Source organism: Myotis davidii, unplaced genomic scaffold (genome assembly GCF_000327345.1).
Source record: "Myotis davidii unplaced genomic scaffold, ASM32734v1 scaffold591, whole genome shotgun sequence".
In the NCBI taxonomy this organism is placed as follows: domain Eukaryota; kingdom Metazoa; phylum Chordata; class Mammalia; order Chiroptera; family Vespertilionidae; genus Myotis; species Myotis davidii.
This window is the reverse complement of record NW_006284340.1, coordinates 3,040,134-3,068,007: the sequence shown is the minus strand read 5'-3', so window position 1 is coordinate 3,068,007 and position 27,874 is coordinate 3,040,134. Positions and strand designations below refer to the sequence as shown.

The window sequence follows — 27,874 nt, the reverse complement described above, 5'->3', positions numbered from 1 at the left end:
AAAGGGTCGTGGTTTTTTTTTTTTTTTAGTTTTATTCATTTCAAACCGGCCGGATCCGGCCCGGGGGCCGTAGCTTGCCCACGGCTGCCCTAGTGCCACAAATCTTTCCCTCAACAGCTCACCAGTCTCCAGGGCCATCCCTGGGTTTACGACTCTATCTCCGGCATTTCCTGGTATAATACAAATATAGCAGGGAGACAGATGAGCCCGCACACTCATACTGTCACGTTTGGCACAGATGGGCTTCTCTGACAAGCCAACCATGTGCTATCGGAGACCAGGGCCTTGAGAGAGCAGGCAACAAGACGGGTGTTTCTACAGTTGTAGGCAGTTTGGCGCAGCACAGTCTGGATTCCAAGTCCAACTTGACCCCACACCAGCTGTGCTGTCTTAGACAAGTTGCTTAACCCCTCTGTGCCTTGGTTTCCCTCCTCTATAGAGTGAAGATAAAAAACAGTGGTTCTCAACCTTCTGGCCCTTTAAATACAGTTCCTCATGTTGTGACCCAACCATAGAATTATTTTCGTTGCTACTTCATAACTGTTATGTTGTTACTGTTATGAATCGTAATGTACATATCTGATACGCAGGATGGTCTTAGGCGACCCCTGTGAAAGGGTCGTTCGACCGCCAAAGGGGTCGCGACCCACAGGTTGAGAACCGCTGCTAGAAGGCACATTTGTAATGATGGAAGGCAATAATGCAAATAAATTGACTGGCACAAATAAATATCCTGGTAAGAGCTCAGGATACCTTAATTATTACCAGGGCAGGAGAAAAGAGGTCCAGAATGTGGAGGACTGCTAGGGAGCAAACTGGCCTTTTTGTTCTTTTACTCATTGCCTAGGCTAGGGGCTTATTAAAGTCCTCCTATGTGAAAAGCCTAATGTAACAGCCAACAGAGAACAAGTGAAAGGTGGAACTTTGAGTAGCTTGTGCACCAAATCAGTAGCTTGTGCGCCAAGTCAGGGGTATAGGAGCTAAACATCAACTTCTTCCACTTTCCAGTTTTGCCTAGGGCCGCCTAACACAGCTGCAAGGTGCTCACATTAACATTTTATAAGAAACAGTCCCTGGTCGTGGACCCAGGGCGCCACCACGTGGCCAGCGGTGCACAATACAACACAAGGACACCCGTTCCCACCAAAGGCCACCTGGTGGTGTGAGGCGGCACCCACTGGGCATCTCCTTGCCCAGTCCCGTGCAAAAAACAACCCCAGAGGAGGGGACCGGTGGTAGCTGAAATTCACACAAGAAAATGGAGGCATGAAACCCACCAAGGGCTAAAGCAATGCCCCAGAAAACATCCTTCCTGTTTCCTTTGCCCCAGAAGATCACATACCTGTGGCTGCTGCCCAGCAGGGCCAGATGGTCCGTCTTCACCGTGTAGTAGCCGAAGGGCACGTGAGCCATGAGGTAGCAGAAGTGAGCTGCCTCCACCAGCCCCTTCCCAGCTGCAGGAGGAGGAAAAGCCCAGTCATGAACACGCCCACGTGGGCACCCATCACGGGTGGGATGGAGACGTGAAGAGTGGCTCAGAGGCCAGAGGGAGAAGCCTCACAGACCCCAAACCCCACTCAGTCCCTCTCCCACCACATTTATGGCTTCAGACATTATACTATAATTTCTTCAGCCACAATGAGGCACTGTTTCACGTCCCTCCTAATGGATTTTTTTATTAGGAATCTTCTAAATATTTTTGTCCTTCCTTCCTAAGGGTGAAAAGCAAGTTGACATGCCTACACCTGAGCTGGAACAGTTCCATTGGAAGGGACAGTTTTTAAATCAGGCTTCCTGAGGGCACTAATGCAGTCCCTGCGAAAATCAAACAATACCAGCCTTTTCTCGGGGCTCATAAAAAGTCACATTAATACCAAATTGTCCCCAGGTTTAAAATGTTCTACTACCTCAAAACTGAGTTAATTCAAGTAGGTAAAGTACCCAGCAAGGCACCTGGCACGCAAGAAGAAATCAACAAATGTCAGGTTCCCTTTGTGCCCAGCTGTGGAGTGACCTGCCATCTGGGTTGGCACAACCTTACACAAAGCTATTTTACGTTTCACAGAGTTGCACAGAGAGAACCATGATTTCTCCACGTCCTGCCCCTTGACCAAATCTGAGAGCCACTGATCCGAAATGTTCAATAGTCCTTAAGTGTTTATAAGGCCACATTCACAGGAAGAGGATAGAAATAAAGACTCCACAATTACCCAAGGTGGTTCAGGCACAAACGGAATTTCCTGTCTGGTTGAGCTGGGTCACTGCAGGACTAGCGGCTACAGGAGGCCACATGCCCCATGTCCTGGCTCATCCTCAGGGGAGTCTGACCAGAGATAGAAGGTCCCCTGATGAGAGGAGCCTCCTACAGCTGCAGAATTTCTGGGAAACAGAGAAGCCAGAAGGACGGTCCTTTCCCCAAAGTTTCTGTCCCCAAAACACTGAGGCTCCTGGGTCAAAGGCAAGTTGAGGTATACACTTGGGCCCTACACAGAACCCAAGAACTGGAGCACAGTTGTGCTGGGCCTGGGGCCACGCTAGAGGAGAGGAGGAGGACGGTGCCGACGACGCCTGCTTACCCAGGGTGTCCCCCATGGTGACGATCGCACGCTGGTGCAGCTCCGGGTCCCCACCCTGATTCGACAGAATCACAGCCAAGTGAGGCCTCCAGTCTCCCCACTGCTTGTCCCCACAACACTGAAAAGAAGCGGGAAAAAATGCAGGTTTATTCAATAAAGTAGCACTGGCCAGAATGGAGGGTAAGGAGGCTGTTGTCTATGTCCTGGTTTGGAAGAGTTCAGGGCACACCCACCACACTGCCTGCAATACTGCCATTCATTGATTTCAAGTTCCCCTTTTAAAAAGCAAAACCATGAGGAGGATGGATAGGCAGACAGGCAGATGCATATACATACAGACAGACAGACCTGGGGATTAGATAGATAAACGACTTTATTAATCACTAATTTTCAAATTTCTTCCTGGTGTCCCCAGGCCCCAATAGCTAGGGACAACATGAAAATAAAACCCTGATGCTTCCGTGGGAGAAGGAAGACCAAACACCCTGGGCTCACGAGGAGAAGAGTCCACATTAACCTGTTAGAAGTCAGGGGAACACTGGGCTCCTTAATGCCTTCAAAGAGCGAATACTTTCTGGTTTTACAAAGCCCTCTCACATCCGTCACTTTATTTAATCTTTGCAACAACCTATGAAGTCTAATTTCCATCTGCACTTGGAGAATGAAAAACCCAAGCCAGGCGGCCCAGCCCCATTCATTCCCAGTTGAGGGCTGTGCCCCTCCCGCTCCGGTGACCATGCAGGAGCAGATCTCCACCAGGAGGCAGTAAAGTATAAACAAAGATGTGGAAGTAGGATGAAGCCCCACACAAACGGTGCTTTTCCTACCCTCTGGCCCCGGGCCGCCCTTCTCCTGGATGAGGGGGAATTTCAGGGCAGGAAACATCAATGAAGAAACAACATCATGTCAAAGAAATAACACGGGCCCAGGATTCAACTGGACTCCTGCCTCTTACTAGTTGTATGACCTTGAACAAGTTTCTCCATGTGATTAAACCTTTGTTTCCTCTTCTCTTTAATGGAGAGCATAATTTCTACCTAAGAGGGTTACTGTTGATACTAAAATAAGATGGTGAGGTAAAGTACACAGCACAGCGCTTTACACTTGGTTTTCACTTTATAAATTACATGTAGGTGTAAACAAACACACACACACACACACACAGCAAAGAAAAGAGGTGCTTTGCAGACCAGCCTAACTTCCAACTGTTACATAGAGCGGGTGGGGCAGGAGATTGACAGTAATAGCTAAGATGCGGAGGTCAAAACAATTCACAATTACTTGGTCTTTGTAATTATCCCAAGGAACAAAAGAAGCTTTAGCCGACTCCATTTTATAGTTACTGTTTATCTGGGCAATGCAGTGTGAATGAGAATGAAGATAATAATGAGTCACAATCCTAATAGCAGTTCTCACTTATTACACTCCGACCACGAGCCATGCCCTGTGCTAAGCATTCCTCCTAGGAGCAACCCCATGCTTTGGGTGCTGTTATTATCCCCATCTTCACATGTGAGCCAGGCTCTTTCTTGCTGGAACTAAAGAAACCAACCAACAAACAAAAAAAAAAGCCTTTGCTAAAAATAACAAAAACTTAGAAGTCATTTTTCTGGCTCCTCCACAAGTGATTTTTGAAAGTCACTGTAAAATAGTTCTATGGAGAGAGAGAGAGAGAGAGAGAGAGAGAGAGAGAGAGAGCGCACAAATACTTATTAACTAACTTCAATAAATCAAGCATGATGGTTGATGTGTTCAGATATTTTCTCTCCTTTAATTTTCACAATAACTCTATTGGTTAGGCATCAAAATGCCCACAAACATGAGAAGCTGAGGCTCTGAGATTAAGGAACAGGGTCAAGTTCACGCCGCAGGAAGGGGCAGAGGCTAGGTTACCCTGTGCTTGGGTCTTACCTTTCCCCCACTATACCGCTCCTCACAAGTAACTAAGGTCTAGTTTTTGCTGGATGCTGTGAGGCCAGGAAACTCTCCAACACTGAGATCAAATACGGCACGGCCACATCACCTCTGACTCCTCGGTTTTCTCACCTAAAAGTAGGGAACATGTAGTTACCTCTGCCATTGCCCTGAGCCAAGGGGCCATACACTGACTGCATCATTTCCTGCGTTTTATGACATGATGCAATCTCACTGCAGAGCGCAGGCATTCGGCTGAATTGAGAGGCGGACTCTGTGTTCCGGTGTCACCAGTTGGCTTGATGATGGGGCACGTAAGTCATATTTTCCCTTTCCTTTGTGTGGAGCTGTGCACAAGCAATAAGAAAAAGCAAAAGTGTGAGGTCCATTTTCATCAAAGCTAGGTGTCGGCAGAAACGCCAACCTCAAAATACAAGCAAAGGCTGCCAAGTGATGGCGAGTGAACAGAGGTGCATTCAGGGGGAAGCAGGCAGAACACAGGGGGAGAGGATCCCAGCCACCTCCACTGGCTGAGGAGCCCCGCAGGCCACACAGACATTCACAGGAAATGCCAGGAGATGCGGGCAGCGCCAGGTGCCTGGAAGAGGGCCCTCGTCCCTCCCAGCACAAACCTCCCACAAATAACTGGGCCGGGGAAGACTCGACTCCTGTAAAGGAACAAGCACGGAGTCTGCACAAACATGCTGCAAAGATAAAGGGCGAGAAGTAACAAAAAATAAACGGAAGGGCAAAAGCACATTCACCAGAAAAAAATAAAATGTTATAAAACAAAGAATTGTCACCAAATATTTTCTCATGAATTTAAGTAAAATAAAGGGATGAAACAACTTCTGAGAAGCAAGGGCCTAAAGCTCAATTCTGAGCGCTCAGGGAAGAGGTGGTGGGAACAGGAGGAGATAACATGGGACCTGCAGAGCTCAGGGAGGAAGTGGGAGAAAAACCAAAGAAATGAGGACCAAAATGAAAAGAACATAAAAACTAAAAGACACTGATAAAAAACACAATCAGGGATGTGCAGGGTAGAAATTAAAGGAGAAATAAAAAGAAATGAAACAAATAATAGTTTTTTAAAGAGAAAATTATATACAGGGGTGGGCAAAAATAGGTTTACAGTGTTTCGTGTAGAAAAAAACATGTAGGCTATGATTATTACAATAGCTTTATTAACTGTTTTGCATATTCATAAATGTAAACCTACTTTTGCCCATCCCTGTATACAATTCACATATCTATAGTTCACCTATATATGAAGTGTGTATAAATGGAGTTCCTGAAAAGAAAATCAAAATAACAGAACAAAACAAACACTGAAGGATATAATTCACGAAAACTTTTCTGAACTGTAAGCTAAGAATTCACATAGTAAAAGAGCGTCCTGCATCCCAAGGAAAAAAAAACTGACCGAGACTATCAACCAAGATGTATCCTCATTACCGGACTTCAAAGATAAGGAAGGAGTAGCTGGAGCAAAAAGACCTCGTCTCTGGAAATGGGAAAAACCATCCGGCTGGCCTCCGACGTCACCTGAGCCATATCCAACTCTAGACAACATGTAAATTCTGAGTCCAGCTTTGAAGATCAAGGTGCAATGGAGGAAAAGGAAGGTAGCCTACAGAAGCCTAGAGGACAGTCATCCCTACCTCTACGCATTAAATGACGTAATACCCATCAGAGTGCTTAGCACATGGCAAGTGATTAACAAGCAATTATCTTGATTTTTAGTCCTCAAAGCCATCCCCTGTTCCAGAGCAGCCCCACCCCCTAAACCCTCGGGATGCTGGGGTGGTAAAGGGTACCGTGGCTGCTTGTGGGATCCTCCCGGACATGAGCTGGAAGAGGGTCTGCAGCGGGTCGTTGAGCGCCAGTGTGCTTGTGAAACTGTGGAGAGAGGTGACCATCAGCAGTGACCAAGCCACGAGAGCCTTCAACCCAGGGCCCATGAGGCACAGGCCTCGGATATATTTCTATCTGAGTGTAGCAGCTTCTTTTGGAACAAGAGTTCCTCTGCTTTTCTGCTGTCATGCCCACCTTTTTGGGGAGGGCAGGGGGGTGGGAGACAGAATCTTCACTCCACCACACACCCCAGGCAGGTCCCAATGTTGGGGGAGATTGTCTGCACATGGGCACTGACACCCTAACTCTTGGGCAACCATTTCTGTAGGCCTCCCTCCATCATGGAGATGACCCGCCAATGTTTCAAAGGGTCCCAGAGAGCCCTAGCAGTTAACCTGCACCTCTTCCCTGGGGTCCCTCCTTCCCAGCCCCCTCCCCCCCACTGCAGCAGCCCTCCTCCATGCCCACCCCACCGCTAGCCTGGGTCTGTAGCTTTTACTAAGCACTGAATAGCCATTTTCAGTAACCAGAGAGGCGTAGAACAGAGACCAGCAGCGGTCATGATGACAAACCAAAGGATGTGCTTAACAGCCATGTGATAAGCTCCACAGCTGAGCTGAGATTTAAGCATACTCAGAAAGAGAGATTTTCCGCAATTCACCGGGCACCATGGAAAATTAATGGCCCGAGGCAAAAATCTGCAGCCGAGAGGACGCTACTATGTGGGGAGATGGGACACTGGTTTCCAAAACCCGGAGAAGCACCCCCAGAGCAACAACTTATTTAAAACAGCGCCCTTGCCTCGGGGGCTCAGAGCACATGTTGCAGTGGAGCATTGGTGCTTTCCACCAGGCCAGCCCCTGGACAGAACGGGGTGCAGTGGGGGTACCAGGCCCTGGGAAGCCTGAGGGTTGGTGTCAGAAAGGGACTCCATGGAGGCCATCGTGCAGAACAGGCTCCCGGGAGTGGGACAGCCTGAGCCACAGACTGAACTTAGAATGTCCATCTCCTTAGCTAACGCTCTGCTCTACCGGATGCCCGGCCGATTTAAATAAAGTGAAACTAAGAGGCGAGCTTCACAGCTTGAACCAACACTAGAAGATGAACATTGTGAGTTGCCGTCCGTCTCACCGTCTGACCCAAGCCTGCTTCTCCTGGGAGGGTCCCTGGCACAGATCTGTCCCATGGAGGCCAACGAGAGCCTCAAGGACTATTCAGAAACCTTCCCCAGCACCCCGACACCTACCACCTCCAGTGACCCTGATGCTCTTTTGCTGTTTCATCTGCTTTATTCCAAACTGCTGGCTGTGTACTCACACCTCTACTCCTATCTCATCCTGGTTTGGGCATTTGTCCTGGTCCACCTGGCACCCAGATCTTGGTGTGCCGGCATGATTTCTAACTTACGCACCCCTTCAGTCTTGTCAACTCCCACCACCCTAGATGAAGACTTCCTGATCTAATTCCCAGTCCCATCACCCCCTTTCCTACCACAGCTCATGGTCCTGCTACCTGTATCCCTACCTTCTGCTCAGCACCCATACCTCCATTGCAAGACTAAGCAGCCTCAGTCCTAAGGCTCTGTCCGTTAACCTCACATGATCATTTGTATTCCCTCACTGATGGAACTATCTAGAACAGCCCCCCCCAAGGAAGAAGGCTACCGCAATATAGAAACCCATTTACTCTGTGGAAATCCTGACTCTGGGAAATATTACTAAAATGTTTTATTTAGCTTGGCAGGTAGACTGTGTCTGCATCCAGATTAGAAGGATCTGGGAAAGAGAAATGCTACATCCAGCTCAGAAAACAGAAACTGGAAAGATGTTTGGAGTGGGGGGCTTCTCAATGCCTCTTGGATTTCTCCTCACTGTCCCCTGCATGTGGTGGGAGGCGTCACACTGCTCCATTGGTCTCCACTGCAAGTCCCCCGCTCACCCACTCATGACCCAGTTGTAAGTCCTGGGGTCCATCTTGCTGGACAGGAACAAAGCGTGGCCCCACAAGTGGTTCTTCATGGCCCACTCCAAGGCTTCCTGAAAACAAAGCATCGCATTCAATGTTTCTCGCTCCCCTTCCCCCGTGCTTAGGTACCACTGCCCCCTGAGCACGAAGACTCCTAGAGCCTCATACGGGAAATGGGCTTTAACTGGCACGTATTTCTCCGTTGACCCTTTCTCCAGCCTCCACTTTGTCAAAATCCATCATGCTGCTTCGTTAGCTCCCCCTCAAACACAGCTTCCAGTTAGCCTTATGGCAAGCAGAAGTTACACAATACTTGTATGAACCTGAGCACCAAAAATGAGAAGCAGCTCCCCCCCAGGACTGAGTCTCAAAATAAAACAAGTAGCAAGATGGTACAGTCACTCTCTATATCCAGGGGTTCTGCGCCCCTAGATTCAACCAACCTCACACATTGCTGGTAGAGCACACTGGTACAACCTCTAACAAGGCGATTTGTCATTATCTCCCAAAATTACAAACCATCTACCCTTTGACCCAACACCTCCACATCTAGAAATTTGTCACACCTACACTATCTACACAAGGCAAATGGCAATGGGTAGTCATTGAGGCATTGTTTGTAACTGCAAAAGACTGGAAAGAATCTAAATGTCAATCTATAAGGGTTTAATTACTTATAATTTGTCTACAGAGACCTGTGCAGCCATAAGACATAATGAGGAAGATATGTCTATAGTATAAGGAGCAGGGGTCAACAAAATGTAGCTAAATTCAACCCACAAGTTAAGAATCGTTTTTACATTTTTTAAAATGAGCGGGGGTGGAAATAAAAGAACAATATTTCATTACACATGAAAATTATATATAAGTCAAATGTCTATGTCCATTAAGTTTTACTGGAGCACAGCCACGCCCACTCATTTACATGCCACCTGTGGCTGCTTTCACAGGAGAGCAGAAGAGGTGGGGGCACCAGTTCCCCATTATATCTCTTTTTATCTTTTGATTTTTTAAAATAAAATTGATTCACATTGATTTTAGTCATGTATTCAAATATTTAAGTTAATTTAAGACTTTTTTAAAATGTGAGTTTGACTCCAAAATTAAACAAGGCACAAAAATAGGTAAATATGTGAGGTGATGGATTTGTCACTTACTAGTAACTCGATGGGGGGAATCCTTTCACAACGTATACATATATCAAATCACTGCAATGTACACTTTAAATAGCTTACCATTTTATTTATCAAATATAGCTCAATAACAATGTAAAGAAAGAATGTAAAAATAATGTTGTCTGGTTTACATATCAAAAAAATAAGCAAGACATCACTTCATTTGCTGAAATAAAGTGTTCAATATTGGCAGGCACACCTCAGATATAGCTGGTGGGGGTACAGCTTGTAAACAAACCTTCCAGAAACTAATTTAGTATGTACGTGAAGAACTTCTAAAAAGTGCAGGCCCTTCAACCCAGTAATTTCACTTCTAGAAATTTATCCTAAAAAGACTTATGTGATGTGTGCAAATTGTATAATTTATAATGGGTGACAAAAGAGTAGATAACCCACATAGTTGACAATAGTGGATTGGGTAAATAAAATATGATGCCTTCATATGATGGAATATTGTCCAACCAGTTTTTTTTTACTCATGTAAAATTTTTTTATTTTTTATTGAATTTATTGGAGTGACACTGGTTAATAAAATTATATATGTGTCAGATGTAGATTTCTATAACACATCCTCTGTATATTTTATTGTGTGTTCACCACCCCAAGTCAAGTCTCCTTCCATCACCATTTATCCTCCTTATACTCTCTTCTACCTCCTCCCACTCTATCCAACCATTTTTTAAATGGTACATTTTAATACCATGAGAGTATTTACTGTAGAAAAAAAAGAAATAATTGTATATATAATTTTAGTTTATTTTGAATATATATGCATAGAAAAAATGCTAGAAGTAAATATATCAAAACAATAATTGGTGTTACCTTTTAAAGGTAGGATTATGAGTGTTTTCATTTTCTTCTTTGCACCTTCCTGAACTCCAGTGCTATGAAATGAATATATATTCCTCATCTAATTGGAGGGCTGAGTGGTGGGGACAGGCAGTGGTTACTTTTGTAAACCAAGCCTGCCGGGGGCGCACTTGCCTTCTTCCTTCCGTAGTAGAGCAGCTTAGTGAACTTCTCCACGATCTGCGCTGGTGTCTCCACACTCGGGGGAATCTCCCCAGTGAGCAGGTTTGGGGTCCCTGAGCTGGGCACTGGCCAGTTGTCATCGGTCAGGTTGATGAGGTTGGCCACCGGGGGCTGCCTCTTGTACTTCTCCAGCTTCTTGCGGTCTTGCATCAGCAGCTCCGCAATGTCAGACCCCACCATGGACTGCAAGGCAAAGAGGGTCATAATGAGAGAGAAAGAATCCCCTGCGTCCTGGGGAGGCCAGCACTGGATTGCTGTGTCTCAAACTCAGGTGCCACAAATGTTATCAGAAATGTGCACACTCTCGTAGGAGCGTCATCTGGCTGGTGCAGTAACCCAACACCTTCACCACAACCCAGGCCACTAGAGAAGGGCAAAGTGAAGGTCAGTGCTGGCCAACTGGCAATCTGGTTGCTTCTTTACTATTAACTTTTATTATTATGTCTTAAGCAAAATCATACTTATCCCAGGAAGGCTTACATTTCAATACAGCCTGTTCCTGCCCACCCATCAGAGTGGTAATACTCACCCCATTCTGTCGACAAAGGAGAACCAACAGTTGCCATAGCAGAGCTGCATCTCTGCTCCCTGGTGTCTCGGATTGGCGGCTCTGAGCTGCTTTCTGCTGGCAAAACGTCATGATGTCCACCTTGTGGACGTCTTCCCTATGGAGAGATTTCAGGGAGCGGAGGGTGAGCGGGCAGACTCTTCCCCATGCAGGACCGTGGGCTCCTCCCATAGTGTGAAGGTGCTGGGTGGCCCCAACACGCCAGGACCAGGGCAGGGATAACAAGACTATAGCTACAGGACAGTTGTTTCTTTGTGGAACAGGAAGAAACTTCAGAGATTCTCACATATACTCTCTCCATTTTACAGAGGAGGAGACTGAGGCCCGGAGACCTGAAATACCTGACTTGGGTAGCAGGCAAGAGCACTCTTTGGAGTCAGACAACCCTGGACTTAAATCTAGCTTGCCACATCTCAGCTTACAAAACTGTCTTATCTCCTCTGAGCCTCAGCTTCTCCCCCTAAGATCAGAATAATTTTAAAAATCTACCTCCATACAAAAAAGAAATTAGCAAGCTATGTAGCATATATTAAGTGCTCAATAAACAAGCAGTATTATTTGCTTAAGACTATTCAATAAAATCAACACCCAGTTGGGACCAGTATCCTAGTGTCCAAAATACCCAACTCGGTGCTCTACTCACATCTGTATACCTGAGTGTAAGAAATAGACACACTAAGTTTTACTTAAAAGAACTGTCAAAATACTAGATGGGGATTTTCTTAGAGGGGGAGATCCAGGTTAAGAATACATTTATAGCCGAAACCAGTTTGGCTCACTGGATAGAGCGTCGGCCTGCGGACTGAAGGGTCCCAGGTTCGATTCTGGTCAAGGGCGTGTGCCTGGGTTGCAGGCACATCCCCAGTAGGGGATGTGCAGGAGGCGGCTGATCGATGTTTCTCTCCCATCGATGTTTCTAACTCTCTATCTCTCTCCCTTCCTCTATGTAAAGAATCAACAAAATATATTTTTTTTTAAAAAAAAGAATACATTTATATAATGGTGTTGCTATTTAAAGGGCTTCCATGTGCATTAATCTCACTTGTGTCTCACAGCCACTGCCTGGAGTGGGCAGAGCCAGTGTTACATCATTTCTTAAAGGGAAAACTAAGGTCAGAGAGAGCTAAATGACCTGTCTGCCATGGTATATCTAGTTAGTCGGATGCCTAAGGCCGGGCCCCAGATGTTCTCACATCAGTCAGGACACTCCACAGCAAAAGGCACTGTGAATATTTATCAGAAAGGACTGGGCATTTAAAAGCAGTTTGGGCTCAATCCTGCAGAGGGCAGACTTGCACACCATCCAGGGATTCATGCAGATCAAGTTCCCCCTCCAGAAAAAGCAAGCCTTTTCCCCCACTATGATCCACTTGTCTGTGAGGTCCCAGGCGGTGCTGCACTTCCCCACTAATGTCTATTAGGAACACGGAACCCTAAAACCTCCTCCCATGTCACCTCTGCAAAATGGAACTGATTTCAGGTTTTTAAACCTTCACATGAATTGTTCTTCTCCCCCCACCTCCAACTACTAAATTGCTTCTCAAAAAGGCTCAGGCCACATTAGGCTCTGTCTGGTTGCACAGAAAATTCTATTCCAGTGGGGATCGACATTTTCTTTCAAAGAAGCCATGAACAAATCCCCCCCAAATCCTATTCTTGGCAGGAAGACCATGTAGGTCTCAAAAGCCTTTTCTCAGCTGTTCATACGGTAATTTACCTGATCAGGGGTCCTGAGAAAGTTCTCATCTCTTCTTGTTCCTCAGAATCATTAAGAATAACCTGGAACGAAAATTAGATTTGCTCTTCAAGACATTGCTCTTCCAATGCCCCGTATCAGAACCCGAAGCTGTGGTCCCAAAGTCCAGCTCATGCCTCGTGGAGAAAGTGAGTTCTCCAGTGGCTGAAATTGAGCCAATAGCATCTCAGGGAAAACGTAAGTCCAGCATCACTTCTTCCAGAGAAGCTCCCCGCCCAGTTCCCCACAAGAGCCCCCTGTTCCAGGAGATGCCCAGGCTCAGGCAAAGGGAAGCAGGGAGCCTTCTGGGGACAAAGACTCTTATTTACCTCCATGCTGTGCAGTTCAACAAGGGCCGTTTGCCCGTCACTGGGAGAGCTGGGACACACACACACCAGCTGACCTCCTGGCCCAAAACTCGCAGGCACATGGGGGATGTAGAACTTCATGGGTGCCTTGGGATCAGCTGCCGAGTCAGCCGCTGACCAACAGACACAGGTGGACACTGTTAGCATGGCTGCCACTGCTTTTCTTTACTTAGCGGGATGCCACAAACACATTTCTGTCTAAATTCCACCGGGGACCCAGATAAGATTCTGGGTGGGCTACAGAAGAAGAAGCAGATTTAAGCCCCTGGGAATATGTCAGCGCATACTGCAAGGATGCTATGGTGGGTCCAAATGGTAATAACGCACAAGGCCCAGACTCTTGGCAATGGACAGAGGCCGGGACTAGACAAGTCAGCCACGTCCAGACAAAACGATGATGCTCTGTGGCCTGCCCTTGCTTTACCAAACTGACTCCAGTCCTCACCTCCTTCACCTGCTACTTAAAAGCACCAAGGCGTGCCCGGTGATGGCTAGGGGCAGGGTTCCCTTCCAAGAACCTGCTATGATGCAATGTCCAGTAAAGAGAAAAGGTGGGAAATGGAGCCAAGTTGGCCTCTCTGCCCAAGAGACCTAGGTAAGCAAATGAGGCGAACAATGCTCCATTCTTGGAAACCAGGGTAAGGTGTCTTTCCAAGAAACTTGCCCTCCAGCCCTCTTCCCGTCAGACTCAACCAACTCCTTTGATCACTTCAGCACCCACCAGCCTGCACTGGTCTCCAAACTGTTGAAGCCGTGGGGACATAAGGCTCGGAGGCATCTGCCATGTACTGACTGAGCTCATAGCCGCTGGAGCTGAGACCAGACTCGTGCTGCTGGAGAAGGTTGGACTCGTGGGGCAGTGGTGGCTGGAAGTGAAAAACAACGACAACACACGGGAAGAATCAGAAACAGTTTCTGAGAGATGGTCTTCCCAGGTGTTCCAAACTTTCAAATAAAAATACAGTGAATGTGAAATTGTTGAAAGGATAGGGGTGGATGATTCGATTGACACCAGGAGGGGCCAGGAGGCCTGGAATCAAATCCTAGCTTTGTCAATACCAAGCCGCTATGACCTAGTGACAAGTGGCTTGGGCTCTCTGAGCTGGGAATCCCCGTCTATAACATAGATAATCATAGCTGCCCTGCATAGTTCACGTACTTAATCATGCGTTCATTCCCCAGCTGTTTAATGAGCACCTGCTATGCTCTAGGCACCATGCTTTCCCTGGGGATACAGGCCCACAAAAAATTCATGGAACTTACCTCCTGGGAGGATGCAAATAAAACCCTGGATGCAAAAGCTCTTTGTACGCGGTAAAGTGTGTCTGTGTGTGGCTGCTTTCATGACAGCATGTGCCCTGCCCTACTGAGCATTAGGTATGCAGAAGAAACTGTTCTCAAAAACCATACAAATCCAATCAGGGAAACAAAATCTATACAAGACTGTCAAAAATTAAAAGCTGGTCACCATAGTGCCTTTGCATCTTTTCCATAAACCTAAATTTTTTCCAAAATAAATGTTTATTTTTAAAAAATTTGAGAGCTCCATTTTATGGCCCAGGTGATATATACAGTAAGAGTTTAGAAGACAAAGACAGTCTCCTAAAATGTCAAGACAGCCCAGCTGGCATGGCTCAGTGGTTGAGTGTTGACCTATGAACCAGGAGATCAAGGTTCGATTCCTGGTCAGGGCACATGCCCGGGTTGCAGGCTCCATCCCCAGTGTGGGGCATGCAGGAGGCAGCCGGTCAATGATTTTTCTCTCATCATTGACGTTTCTATCTCTCTCTCAGTCTCCTTTCCTCTGTGAAATCAATAAATATATATTTTAAAATAATGCTTTGTAAAAAAAAATTAAATTAAATTAAACGTCAAGACAGGCTCCAAGCTCTGCTTTTCAGCCCTGAATTAAAAGATTCCAGCAACTTCTCACTTCCTGGGTGAATCAAAGTGCTGGCAGCCTCTTCTCTGTTTCCCAGCACCTCAGAGTGAGCTGTGTGACATTTCCTGATTCAGTCAATTTGACAAAAATGCAAAAGGGCCAGATCAGGGTCCCAGGCCCTTCAGATTGAAACAGGAAAATGGGGAAGAGAGGAGGGATGAGTGGACACTCTGCCAAGGAGGGAAGAATTGGACCACTCAGTCTGCTGGCCACTGGAGAACCCACCCCCAAGGCCCTGCCTGCCACTGCTGACAATGTAGTTGGGAGGCACTGTCACAGGCCACCAGCCCCCATGTCACTTCAAGTTACCTTATTCTTCTGGGCCCCACTTAGCACACTCTCCGGAAGCAGGTCCCCAGGCCACTCCTGTCCAGAGTTGGAAGCAGGGCTGTCTCTATAAGGGTTCCCACTCTGAGATCTGCAGCAAAATGACAGGAGAGGTGAGAGGGGTCCTGGGCAAGCCGGCAAGGCTGAGCTGCTCTCTGCTGGAGGTGGTTCTGTTGCCGAGTGCGACCAGGTGTCAGGTCGGCCTGTGTGCCGCAGGGAGAAGCACTGTCCTTCCATTCACCACCTCAATCTGTTAATACCAGGAAAAGGGGGCTCCTGGGCTCCCCAGTGCAGTTACTAGAAGCTGCCCCGAACCCTGCAGAGAAGGGTGGTCCCTGCTGCCTGACATCTGGAATAACTTAAATCAGAGCAGTCAGATTCATGGGTTCCAGGGTAAAGGTGCCAGGCCAAGGGCACCAGGACAGGTATTAATACAAAAGGCTGTTCCCTCCCCTGCTCGCCTGATCCCAAAGGATGTCCCATTCTCCATCCCCGAGAACACAACTCCCACATCCCCACAACAGAAGCAGACGACAGGCTGCCCAAGATGAGGGCCCAGCACCAGACGATATAAGATTTCCTAACAGAGTTTGAGTTTGGCTGAATCATGTTGACCTGGCCTCTCCTTTCACACTTACTGGAACTGGGTCTCACTGTTTGTTCCAAATGGACTCTTCTGGTTTTCACGATGATGTTCATTGAGGTACTTTTGATCTCGATAGTCTTCATGCCGGATATAAGGACTCGCTTGCCTTGGCACTGCACCCTCAGAAAAAAAATAAATAAAGCAGGTCACTTCCTGTTTGTGAAAGTTCCGAAAACACACTTGCAAGCTGTGAAGCTGAGGTACTGGAGCACAGTAGGTACAAAACACATTTGCCAAAATGAATAAAATTGGTGAGAGCTTATGATGAGATGCCCCAGTCCTCCCTGAACCAATTAGCACGGCCCTATACAACTGCACAATGGTGATGATCGTGTGTGAGTGAGTGTGTGCGTGTGTGTGAGTGTGTGCGTGTGTGTGAGTGTGTGTGTGTGTTCAACGTTGAAACAGATTTCTCTCTGCTAGCAGCCATTAGCATATACCTAAAGCCTTACTGTTGTATAGGGTATAAATTCCTAAGTGTCTTTGCCGTGACCTCATCTGGCCAAGAAAGAGGTAGGCAGGGGCGCGAGTTCTTTCTACCCGAGTAGAGCAGGTGCCCAAGGTGAGGCTCTGAGCATGGCTCCCTTGGCCTCTGCCCCGCCTATCGACCAGCTGCACCACCCCAAAGACTTCTGGGAGGTTATTCCATACCTCTTTCCTCTGGTTGCTGCTGTGGGTGCCCATGGTAGTAATAACCTCCATACGGATATTCTTCCCTTACAGAAGAGTGATACCTCTGGTATGGATCATCAATGCCTGGCCTAAAATAGCACAGTGAAGGCCAGTCATTTCAAGGATGAGTGCGGTAAAGAGAGAAACCAATGGGAGACTGGACAAACTAAACAACTTCAGAGGACAGAATTGTGACCCTGGTCTAGTACCTGCTTAAAAGGTACAGTTAATTCTAGCAGTCAATCGCCTTAACCACTCGGCCACATCGGCCACGGCAAAGGCACAGTTAATTCTAGATCCCATACACAGAAAATCCAGACCCAGAGCAGGAGTAAGAGCTTTGATTCAGAACAAAGCTGGGATCCTTATAGCAAAGTGTCTCATTCTTCTTCCCCATGATCCCTCTTACTCTTCAAGTACCTACATCCAACCACACAAGATATTGTCTTAGAATGCACTGCCCTGATAGTATCCTAGAAAACCACTTCCAGAGATAGCCAATAGGCCATTGTAATTCCCATGCATATTACACATGGAAATGAGATGAAAAGGTCAGCTTGGACTACCTTAAATCTGATTGCCTCTGTCCTTAACATACCTTCCTTTGAGGATTCAACAATACAGAAAGACTGGGGAAAGGAATGTCAGGTTGTTACTATTTTCATCAATTAATAATTCTTTAGCATTTCATAGGGGCAACATTCTTTAAAATATTTGTCATAATTTCAATCCTGAATCTGTAGGCAGATAAATACCACCCCACCTCGAAAAGCCAAAGTGGACACAGGTGGCTTCCAATATTCCATAAAACACTGCGTCCAGTGCTCTCAGTTAGAACCCAGAAGTAGGAATTCTAGATTCTCCAACCTAGAATTACCTCACCGAGACCCCTTCCTTCCAAACGTGGAGCCTGCAACCTTACATCTGCTCTCTCTGAGGTTGATTTTTCTTTTAAGTTCCCATCCATTCATTCAATGCATTTTTTTTTCTGGATGCCTATCACATTTTAGATACTGTTCTAGGTGCTAGGGCTCTTGTTGATGCTGGTGGTGTCATACTAACCCTGCATCAGAGTGGTTCAAAGATGATGAGGAAGTTTTTTTATAGGGATCCCTAGGAGAGGCTGTTCCATCGTCTACATATATTTACAGTATTGCCTTTTTGTAATCCTGGAATAGAGGGTGTCATCTGCTCTCTTTAATTTCACCATTCTCTCATTCCCCCTATCCTCTCCCCCACCTCCAACACTCAATCAGATCCTGATGGCTTCTTTAAGAAGTCCCATCAGGAGATACAGAAAGGGGAACTATTCTTTTCAGTCAATTTGAGAGAGCAAAGGGTTTAGCCGAAATCAATGTAGTAGGGTGGAGGAGGAAACAGAAAAAAAAAAAAAAGAGGAGAAATAAAAGGAAAAGGAAGAAGGACAAGAACAATCTGTTCGTAAGCACTCAGGAGGGTTGGGTCAGTTCCAAGCTCTAAAACCATACCGTGAATACAAGTGAGGGTGATAACCCCCTTCGTAATAGTCCGCTCCGGCCACAGGCTGATGCCATTCCCCAGGCCTGGGTACGTAATGAGGCTGCTGGCGGTCTGCCTTGGGGTCCTGCTGTGGCTGGGGGCTCCCTCGGATGTCTTGCCATTGATGGAACCTCTCTCCTTTGTGCCAAGAGTGAGGAACCGGCCGATGATATCCATCTCTCCGAAGGCCTCGGTCTGGACCCTGGGATGGGGCTGGGGGTCTCCCCCAGGGCTGCAGCGGCTGCTGGGGGATCCAGGGTTCCATCCCTGACCTTCTGAATGTCTCTCTTTTTTTTAGTCAGTTGTGTAGTTATTTTATCTTCCTGCAGACAAAACAAAAAGACCCCAAAATTATCATTACTTTAGGTTTATATCCAAACATGATAGTTGATTGAGTTTTATTTAAAAAAGCACTTATGGTCCTCAAAATCTTCTATCTAAAACAAACCACATGGCCACTGATACAGAAATATCTGGAGGAAAATCTCAAAAAGATACATGAAATAAACAACAGATTAGACAACTATATGGTGGTTGCTTTAAAAATTAAAAAGTGTAATTAGTTGGAGCAATAATAGATGTGGGAGGCATGAGACAGAACAGTAATAAATGAAGCACCAAAACCCTATCAAAGTATTCCAATTAAATAAATGTCCATTTATTCCACCAGTAAATATTTATTCAACATTTACTATGGGGATCCTAAGCTATCATGGAAATAGAGTAGGCTTAGATCTAGACCAGAGGTCAAATCCTAACTCTGCCACTTATTAGCTAGTTAATTAGTTCAAGCCTCAATTTCCTTATCCATAAAATGGGGATCATAGTGACTAGCTTGCAGGGTTACTGTCAGAATTAGAGATAACTTATGAAATGCCCAGTTCACTATCTGGCCTATGGTAATTGTTCAATAAATAGTAGTTAGTGTTGGAGATAAAGGTTGGGGTAGTGAGAATAGCTGAAGGCATTTCCTAAACAAAAAGAAGCTGAAATTGACCTCAAGAGACATCTTCTCTGAATCTTTAAACTCACCTTTAGAACTCAGCCCCAAACAAGGCCATGCCTGCCTCTCCTCCAGGGGACCCACCAAGACAAAGGTTTGGGATTGCTTCCATGACCATCTGGAAAGCCATGTCGTGGTGATCCTCCTGGCTGGGGACTTTCAAACCTGGAAGTCTCCCCAGAATCAAACTGATTCTCCCCACTTATTCTTCAAAATGGGAGAAGGCTCCAAGGACAGACTGCCTTCCCAGCTCCTCGGCCCACGTCCCAGAGGACTGCCGCCATCCAGCTGCCCCCCAAAAGGAGAGCTCACCCCGGACCTCGCAGCTGCTCAGGGATCCCCTCGTGTGGGGAGAATTCGTTAGCTCGGTCAGCCCCTGTTTTTTCTCTGTTGGGGACAGTTTTCAGTGGAAATATTCTGATGGAAGCCATTTCACTTGCTCCCACTCCTGACGCTCCCTGCCTAAAAAAAAATCCTTATCAGAACAAAGGTCAAAGGGTATGTGTGGAAATCAACATGTCACTGCTCAAATGCCACGGAGCCAGGGTCCACCGCGATGAGCCGAGGGCTGTAAACAGACCAGCCCAGAAGAGCCAGGCGCAGGAGTGCCTTCCACCCTGAGATCAACCCCCGCTCGGGGAAACGAGCACCCTTTTGCCCAGGGTAGCCCACTTTCCTGAAAAGAATGCAGGCTTTTCCCAGCAAATTCCAGCAGAGGCCAAATGCTCCAGACACAGTGAAAGCGTGTGTGGGTCTTTCCTGAAGGCCCGAGGCACTCAGTACCATTTGGACACATGTAAGAAAGTCTGTCACCCTGTCCCCAGACACTTCACAGGGCAGCCTTCCCTGACCGCAAAGGCACAACACCCAATCTCTTCGCCAAAATCCCGTCCTTTTGTTGCCAAGAGAGATCAACTCCAGTAAGTTAGACCTCAGGTTATAATTAAGCGCAGCAACCCAAAGGCAATTAAGATTCTCAGAATGAAGACGTTCGTTCCATCCACAGTGACAAGTCACACTTGGGAGCTCACCTCCATGACCCTCCCTGGCCCCAGTGAGGACAATGTTGCCTCTGCTAATCTGACAGCCCAGCAAGCACAGGTAAGAGAGAGGACACAAGGGAGCTAGGTCCCCACACACCTGCTCTGACGCCTTGGCACCTTCCTTCAGCGCGGCTCCGGGAACCTGGCCCAAGGATGTCTCCGCTCCTCGTGGAGACTGCCAAAGTCCAGGTGCCACATCTACCAAGACTCACCTGGCCCTCCAATCTACGGCCAGTCAGTTACCTTTGCCACTGCCGGGCCTCCATGGAGCTGATTCACTGGGGCAAAGTACAGCCCAGCCACCGCATGTGGGACAGGCCTGACCTGGCGTATTTGCTCAGAGCCCTGTCGGAGGCTGGCACTTCTGTTTGCCTGGTCGTGGGCTGAGCCAGGTTCACTCACATGTGAAAGCATCCAAACCCCACAGCAAACAAGGAACAGAGGCGCTGGGGAGAGGAAACCCAGAAAGCCCGCAGGCAGCCTGGCCTGGCCAGAAGATCACCGCCTTGGGGCTCTGCCACTGGCTGGCTCCATGACCGAACCTCTCTGAGTCTCAGTTTCATCTTCTGTAAAAGGGGAATAACAATAGCTTATGAGGGTCAGTCACAATGAGGTGTAAGTGCTGGTAAAATGGCACACGTATAAATAAATATGCTCTATATATCAGTATTATTTTTTCCTTTTCAAAAGGGTACTCATTGGCGGGTTGTAAATACCTGGTCTCTCTGGTTGGGGTTTTTCTCATTCATGTTTCTCTCCACCGGGTTCTGTTTGTGTATCAAGTGTGTTATCTAAAGGAAGGTAAATCTAAATGCCCAATGTTGAACTGAAGACACTGAAAAGTTTTCTATTGCAGTAAGAAAATAATTTCTTGCATTTACAAAATACATTTTTCAGCATTATTAAGATAATCACAGGAAGCTCATGTCTCCTTTTGAATTAATATTTTAAAATGCAGAAAGTCATGTCATATACCTTAAACTTACACAACATTATATGTCAATTATAGCTCAATAAATTGGGGGAGGGAATAAAAGTCAGCATTTGCCAAAAAAATTTATTCTTTCTCTCAACAAACACTTACTTAGTCTCTATAAGATACCAGGATTTGACACATGAAAATATGAAGGACAGAGTCCTTGCCTTCAAAAAGTTTGGAGCAAAATAACCCCCCATGTTGCTGCTAGTCCAGGGAAGACTACATGTGGGTCCCGTGATCAGACACACTACTGTACCTGAACTAGAGGTCACTATGAGGATATAGAGGATATAGTTGTCTCATCCCTTCAGCTGACTCCTAGAGCCTGACCATAGAATGTAGACTTCTCTGACCGACCATGGACATGGTTTCTTACACCACTGGGGTCAGAGAATTCTGCCCTGAAGTTTGGCTCATTGCTGGGCGCACTGACATTTTTAATCCTCCTGGGAAGAGGTGTTGGAGAAGGACACACGGCGACGGCAGGAAGCAGAACATGGTTAATTATGACACGGACTCAGATATACAATTATGTGTTCTGCGATATCACAATAAGGTTCATGAAAACCTGCTATGACTCTTTTGGCTTATAATAGGATATTAGTCCTGCCCCCAAAACACCGACGACATTACTGGGGGGCTAACTCTGCAACTTCACTTTATTGATGATAAAACTAAGATCCAGAGAAGTGAAGTGATTTACCCAAAACCACCACCAAGCTGACCAGAAGCTCAGTCAGGGTTATGCTGGTGTGAGGGAGTCACCTTGCCCTGGCCTTACACGACTTATGCAGGAATCGTGTGAGCCAGTAAAGAAGCCGGTGGTAACTGGGCATCCACCGTGGTGGGAGTATTTACATAGCAACTGTCAAACGCTGTAAAGCAAGGTGGTGGTGGCTGTGTCCAGAGAGCGGTTTACCAGCATACAGATTACAATCCCAAACTCCTAGGTTCCTGACTCAGCATACTTTCAAACTCAAACTCCCGAATTGCCATTCCACTGCCAGCCTTCGTTGCACATCTCTGCTTTAGTTATTCCAAATCTAGCTCAGTTATTCCAAATGCTCTTTTTGTGACATCCCAAAGCATCTCTAGTTATCTCAAGAGTTATTATGAAATTCCTCAAACACTCACTAACCAAATCAGTTTTAATTAGCTTTAATTATGGAATAGACATACGGCATACAACAGTTATATGGGTCATGGGACGAAATAGGTCGTGGTGGGATCGCACCAGCCCAAAAGCTTTGGGATTTATCGGTCTCTGTCTTGCCCAGCCCACATATCTAGTTACTAAACCTCTCAACCCTGCAGTTCAATCCCTCCTGGTTTCTAACCAAATTTACCCAGCTTGACAAATACATTAGCAGTTCGTCCCCCCCAGGAGGTGGGCTAAAATTAGTCTTGCCACCCACACCCTGCTTGCGGTGCCCTTGAGTGATCCCACAGGCTCCCTCGTGCTGGAACAGCGACAGTGTCTTCACATTCTCCCTTCCCCAAGCGACCCATCCTCCTGCCTGATTCCTGCTCTGCATTTCAATCATGAGCCAGAATTGGAGCCCTGGTCACTTGCTAATGTATGTGAACTTCCTTTCTGGGTCCCTGCATCCTTTCCAAATGCCAGACCACCAATGAGGATCTTGCTTCAAATAGGAGCAACTACCCTGGTTTGACATCTGTCTAACAAAAGTGTCCTCTCTGTTAATAACGCTGCTAATCTCTGCTCACCAGACCAGGGTGAGCATTTGGTAAGAGGCTGGAGAAACGTTAGGAAGGTTTGGGTGGGCTAGTGGAGTGGGCTTTCCCTAGGAACATGTCCTCAAGGTAACAAGTGGGCTACCAGTTAGATGGACTTGAAACTCATGGGGATTTGAACATCTGAGCTTCATTCCATGCTATACCCAAAGCACCTGGCACAGTGCCTGACATATGACCAGAACCCAATAAAGATTTTATTTGTGAGTGAATAAACACCTTAAATGTTTAGCAGCGACAACCTAATTGTATAACTATATTCCAGCAGTTCTCACATCCTGAATATAGAGTGAAACTTTGATAGGAAATTTCTGGAAAAAGTAAAAGAGAATGCTGAAGCAGTGAGTTATGGGGACTGAGCAGGGATTCACCAAAGTGATGCCCTATGGGGCATAAATGAGACAAAATCAGAATTAATGTCCTGCATACCTTGTTAAACTACATACATCTAAAAGACACCCTCCATCGGACAGTGAAAGAAAAATATTAAATAAAAAAAAAATCTTAGCTAAAATGGGAATGACTGGATAATGTCCACACTGCATTTCCAACAGCAGCTGACACACTGAGGCTCTTTTTAGTCAGCAAGTGGCTCATATCTCTGACTCCAAGGATGAATCAAGGGGTAAAGGTTTAGTGCAGAGCAGCCTCTTGACCCCAGCAAGCCACCTGGACCAGCCTCGGAGGCGGAGCTCGGGGCTCCGGCCAGTCATTGGCCTCCAAGGCTGTGACCCCTTCCTTCAGGGGAGCTGGGTGTCAGACAACATGCACAGCAGTGTGTGCCACTCAGCAGTCCAATTATCAGGAAGGACATGTGCCAGGAAAACATGGTCTGAGGGCCAGAGACAATTAGCCTGGCACGGGCACCATAAGCTACCAGTGCCAGTCCTGGGGCTGTCACTCCTAGCACAACCTCAGGAGTGAAGGCTTGGGCACAATTCAGGTTTCCTACAGGCCTGAGGAATCCTGTGTATGAGCCCGGACAAAAAGGCTTCTTGAAACGCCACCTACCCGGCTGCCTGCAAACCTGCCCTCCTTGAACCCACCTCTGCTGCCAAGAGCCCGAGAAGCCATTCTTCCTTATCAGCCCTGGGCTGGCTGAGGTGGCCCCGCCTCTCTCACTTTACCCCTCCCACTTTATCGCTGCCCCCGAATCAGGAAGAGTGGGGTGGCAGATGGATGCTGCTGTGACTTCTGACCTCACATCAAGCTCCACGGCACAGCTGACTCACACACCCACTAGAAGAAATAAAGGGCTGTAATGTGCTTGGAGAGTTCTCCGAGCTCTCAAGGTCAATAGGACACATTCCCCAGAGGAGCAGTACCACTTGGTGGCCCTGGAACAAGGCTGCCTGAGTGTGAATCTCAACCCCATTCCCTGTGTGAACTCGGGGAAGTTATTCTATATCTCCTATTCTTCTTCTATACAGTGGGACTAATAATAGAACCTACCTCACAGAGTTATTATAAGAGTATAATTAGATTAAAACCCTACAAAGCTCTTAGTGTATAGTAAGTGCTTAATAAATGTTAACTGTTCTCCTCTCCCTGGAAATGCTCTAATGTGCGTAGGAAGCGTTCTGCACAACTTATCAGGAAAGGATAAATTGAGTGCCCACGACTGCAGTGACATCCACACTTTTCCTTTACACTTGACCCAGTGGCCCCATTGAGCCACGAGATCAGGGGGACGTGGAGAATCTATGTCACACCGCTACACAGGAACCAAAGAAGCGCTTGAGGTAAGAACATCAGAATTAGAAACCTCAAGAGGGTGCAGCCCACGGCTTCTCACACTCGAGTACTGAGAGCCCCAGGGACAATGCACGATGCCACAGGACAAACACCAGTTTTATCGTACCAGCAACTCCAGAATATGTTTTTTTTAATTTAAATAAACATAAGTATCGTATTATTGGATATTATGGAATAAAATTCAGATTTGTGATAATTTTTACAATGAAGTATGAGACGTCAAAGAAATTTCTTATTTGCAATGGGACATACACACACACATTCATACACACACACACTCATATACACATACCCTGGACCTTCAGAGTCACTCCAGCCACTTGGTGGAAATGCTTAAGAAACTCATTCTGAACAAGAGCAGACATTCAGACCCATAACGGATGAGCTGGAAGGAACCCATCCCCGCAGGTGACTCAGTGTCTGAGGCAGGGAGCCTCAGGCCCTCGCTCGCACACAGCTTCCACTGACAGCCCCGCAGCCCTCCAAGCTCTCCCTGCCGGATAAGAATCCTCTCTTATGTAAGACTCTCTCAGTTACTGGCACAGAGAGTGTTTGTTCTCCAGTGGAGGTGCGTCCTCAGGCTCCTTATAGAAACACACCCCAGAATTTTAGAGTCAAGATGCTCCTCCTGATGTACCACACACATGCATGATTCAAACTCTCATCTGAACTCTGAGTAGAAGAAAACCTGCCACTCAACAGCCTTCCCACTCCAGGTTCCATAGCCCTTGTCTCTGTTTCCTTATAAAATATCCTTCTCTCAGTCACTTTCGGGCATAGCAAAGGCCTGGAGGGAAGGAAATAGGAATCGAAGCCTGGATTTAGTTAGTTTTAACGGTGCCATTTCCCAGCCATATGCCTTTGGGGGAAACATAATTCAATCTCAGCCCTGGCCGGGTAGCTCAGTTGGTTAGAGCGTCGCCCCGATACACCAAAGTTGCAGGTTCCATCCCCGGTCAGGGCACATACAAGAACCAACCAATGAATGCATGAATAAGTGGAACAGCAAGTCAATGTTTTTTTCTTTCTCCCCCTCCCCCTCCCCCTCCCTCTTCTTCTCCTTCTTCTCCTTCTTCTCTCTCTCTCCTCTCTCTCTCTCTCTCTCTTTTCCTCTCTCGCTGAAATGAAATCTCTATGAACTCCAGTTCCCTTATCTTTACAGTTAAGTCTAAGAAGTACCTCACAGGGCCTCATGAATATGTCAGAAACAAACAAACACCAAAAGCCCCGATAAATAGGAGAGTGGACTTTCAATAAGTCTTTCTTTCACTCTTCCAGGTTCCGTACATTCTGTTAAAGGTGTGACAGGCTAACCTGTATACAAAGCTCATGAGTGTGTACAGTACAGTGTTCAAAAGCTCAGGTTTTGTAGTCGGAGGTGGATTTGGTCCCAGTGCCTCCACTGACTAGCTGTGAGACCTCAAGGTTAAGGTTAGGTAACCTCTCAGTCCAACCGTCTTCATCTGTTAACTAATTGTATAATAACAGATATACATTATTGTGATGGGATAAATGAGACAATGTACTATTCATGGCATACAGTAGGTGCTCAATTAATATTTGATGAAGAGATGAATGCATGATCTAGGAAATGTACTCTGTGCCTGCACAGAGTAAGTGTTCAAGATATAGATGTTGTCGGGGTTGTTTAGAAGAACAAAGCAGAATTATCTTCTAGGCTGATCAAGGTATTTGTCCTTATTTAGCATTTATAATAGTTCATATTCAATTTTTACCTTTATTATTACCTTAGAATCTAATCTGAGGTTATTATTTTAAATTTTCATTCTGCCCTCTCATTATAATAATAATCCATTTCACCAGAATTGTCTTCCCCAGAGGTACCCATCCTTGGCTCATTGGTTTTATTACCCAGTGGCATCAGTAGAGAGTTTGTCCATTTAAGGGCAATAAAAGAGAGACCAGAAAGAATAAGAGATCTCACGAAACTCACAGTGTCATTATCAGTCATTGAGTGGAGGAAAATCAACCACAGGACTTCTAGTCAAAGCTCTGTCCAGAAAAGCATACTGGTAATAGCCACGTGATCTATTTAAGGCAAAATGGCAATTATTTAAAAATCCATTCCATGCAAATACCTGGAGTGTAAATAGGTTCACTCAACCTGATATATACAGAGGTGGGCAAAGTAGGTTTATGGTTGTAATACAATAATCTATAATAATAAAAGTGTAATATGCAAATCGACTGAATGGCCGAACAACGGAACGAATGTCCAGACAACTGTCCGGATGACTGTCCGGATGACCTACCAGACAAAGCTGGGGCTGCGAAGGCCTACTCTTGCATGAATTTCATGCACTGGGCCTCTAGTTAATAAATAATAATACAAGAATAAACTTTGTGTTTCATGCACAACTTTGAACCTACTTTTGCCCACCCCCCCTCTATGTAATCAGGAACATAAGAACTCAAAGATCAATATCTGTATGTTCTTGTCCCACTTGTTAGTCAATGAAGCACATACTTTGCTGTTCCATGGACAGAAATAGCCCACGTGCGTGCACAGCGTGAGCGCATACATGCATTTCAGTGGTACTCAGACCCTGTTCTCCCGGTCGGGACTGCAGATACAGTTATGATCCCCAGGAGTGCTGCTTTAATGCTGAATTTAGCACGTCAGGGCATTTCCATAGGAGCCACTTATGACACCAGAAAACAAGTTCAAACTTCAGTTCCTGGAGGACACTGAAGGGCACGACAAAATGCCGGAGAAGTCTCTTTTCTAAGCATACATGTCTGCAACCATCAAAAGGGAGATAGCCAAAGGTCACTATTTGGTAAAGCTGTTCAAATCCTCTACTGAATATACAGTAAATGGGGGGGGGGGGAGCATTCCATAAATGAGTGTTATAGATTCCCTGCAAGCTGAGTAAATACTTGCTGCCTTTCCTGACATTGCTTCTATGACGTAATTTCCATACAAGCTTCCTAAGGATACTTCCTCTCTCACTGAGGATGGAATGCTTTCTATGCTGCATGGCACTGTTGGAGAACTAGGACTTCACCAGTGAATTGAGGGGTTG

The 27,874-nt window shown here is 46.4% G+C and overlaps 1 protein-coding gene across 5 annotated transcripts in view; it reads right to left on the bottom strand.

Moving 5' to 3' along the window:
- Positions 1–26,870, bottom strand: part of SEC16B (SEC16 homolog B, endoplasmic reticulum export factor) — a 39,843-nt gene extending 12,973 nt beyond the window's left edge. Inside the window, exons 1-14 of one of the 5 annotated variants that reach the window (XM_015570161.1) lie at positions 26,782–26,870; positions 18,262–18,615; positions 16,754–16,863; positions 16,095–16,215; positions 15,439–15,547; positions 13,909–14,053; positions 13,149–13,300; positions 12,802–12,863; positions 11,046–11,181; positions 10,469–10,699; positions 8,283–8,380; positions 6,308–6,389; positions 2,577–2,694; positions 1,343–1,454 (exon numbers count right to left, since the gene is read on the bottom strand). In XM_015570161.1, coding sequence (XP_015425647.1) covers positions 1,343–1,454; positions 2,577–2,694; positions 6,308–6,389; positions 8,283–8,380; positions 10,469–10,699; positions 11,046–11,181; positions 12,802–12,863; positions 13,149–13,300; positions 13,909–14,053; positions 15,439–15,547; positions 16,095–16,215; positions 16,754–16,863; positions 18,262–18,557 — 1,772 coding nt within the window. In that variant the 5' untranslated portion in view covers positions 18,558–18,615; positions 26,782–26,870. Of the gene's footprint in view, positions 1–1,342; positions 1,455–2,576; positions 2,695–6,307; positions 6,390–8,282; positions 8,381–10,468; positions 10,700–11,045; positions 11,182–12,801; positions 12,864–13,148; positions 13,301–13,908; positions 14,054–15,438; positions 15,548–16,094; positions 16,223–16,753; positions 16,864–18,261; positions 18,616–19,324; positions 19,501–20,435; positions 20,685–26,781 lie in introns of those variants that run through there. The other 4 variants (XM_006754522.2, XM_015570164.1, XM_015570168.1 and 1 more) reach the window with 4 other exon arrangements.
- Between the last annotated feature and the right edge of the window lie 1,004 nt (positions 26,871–27,874).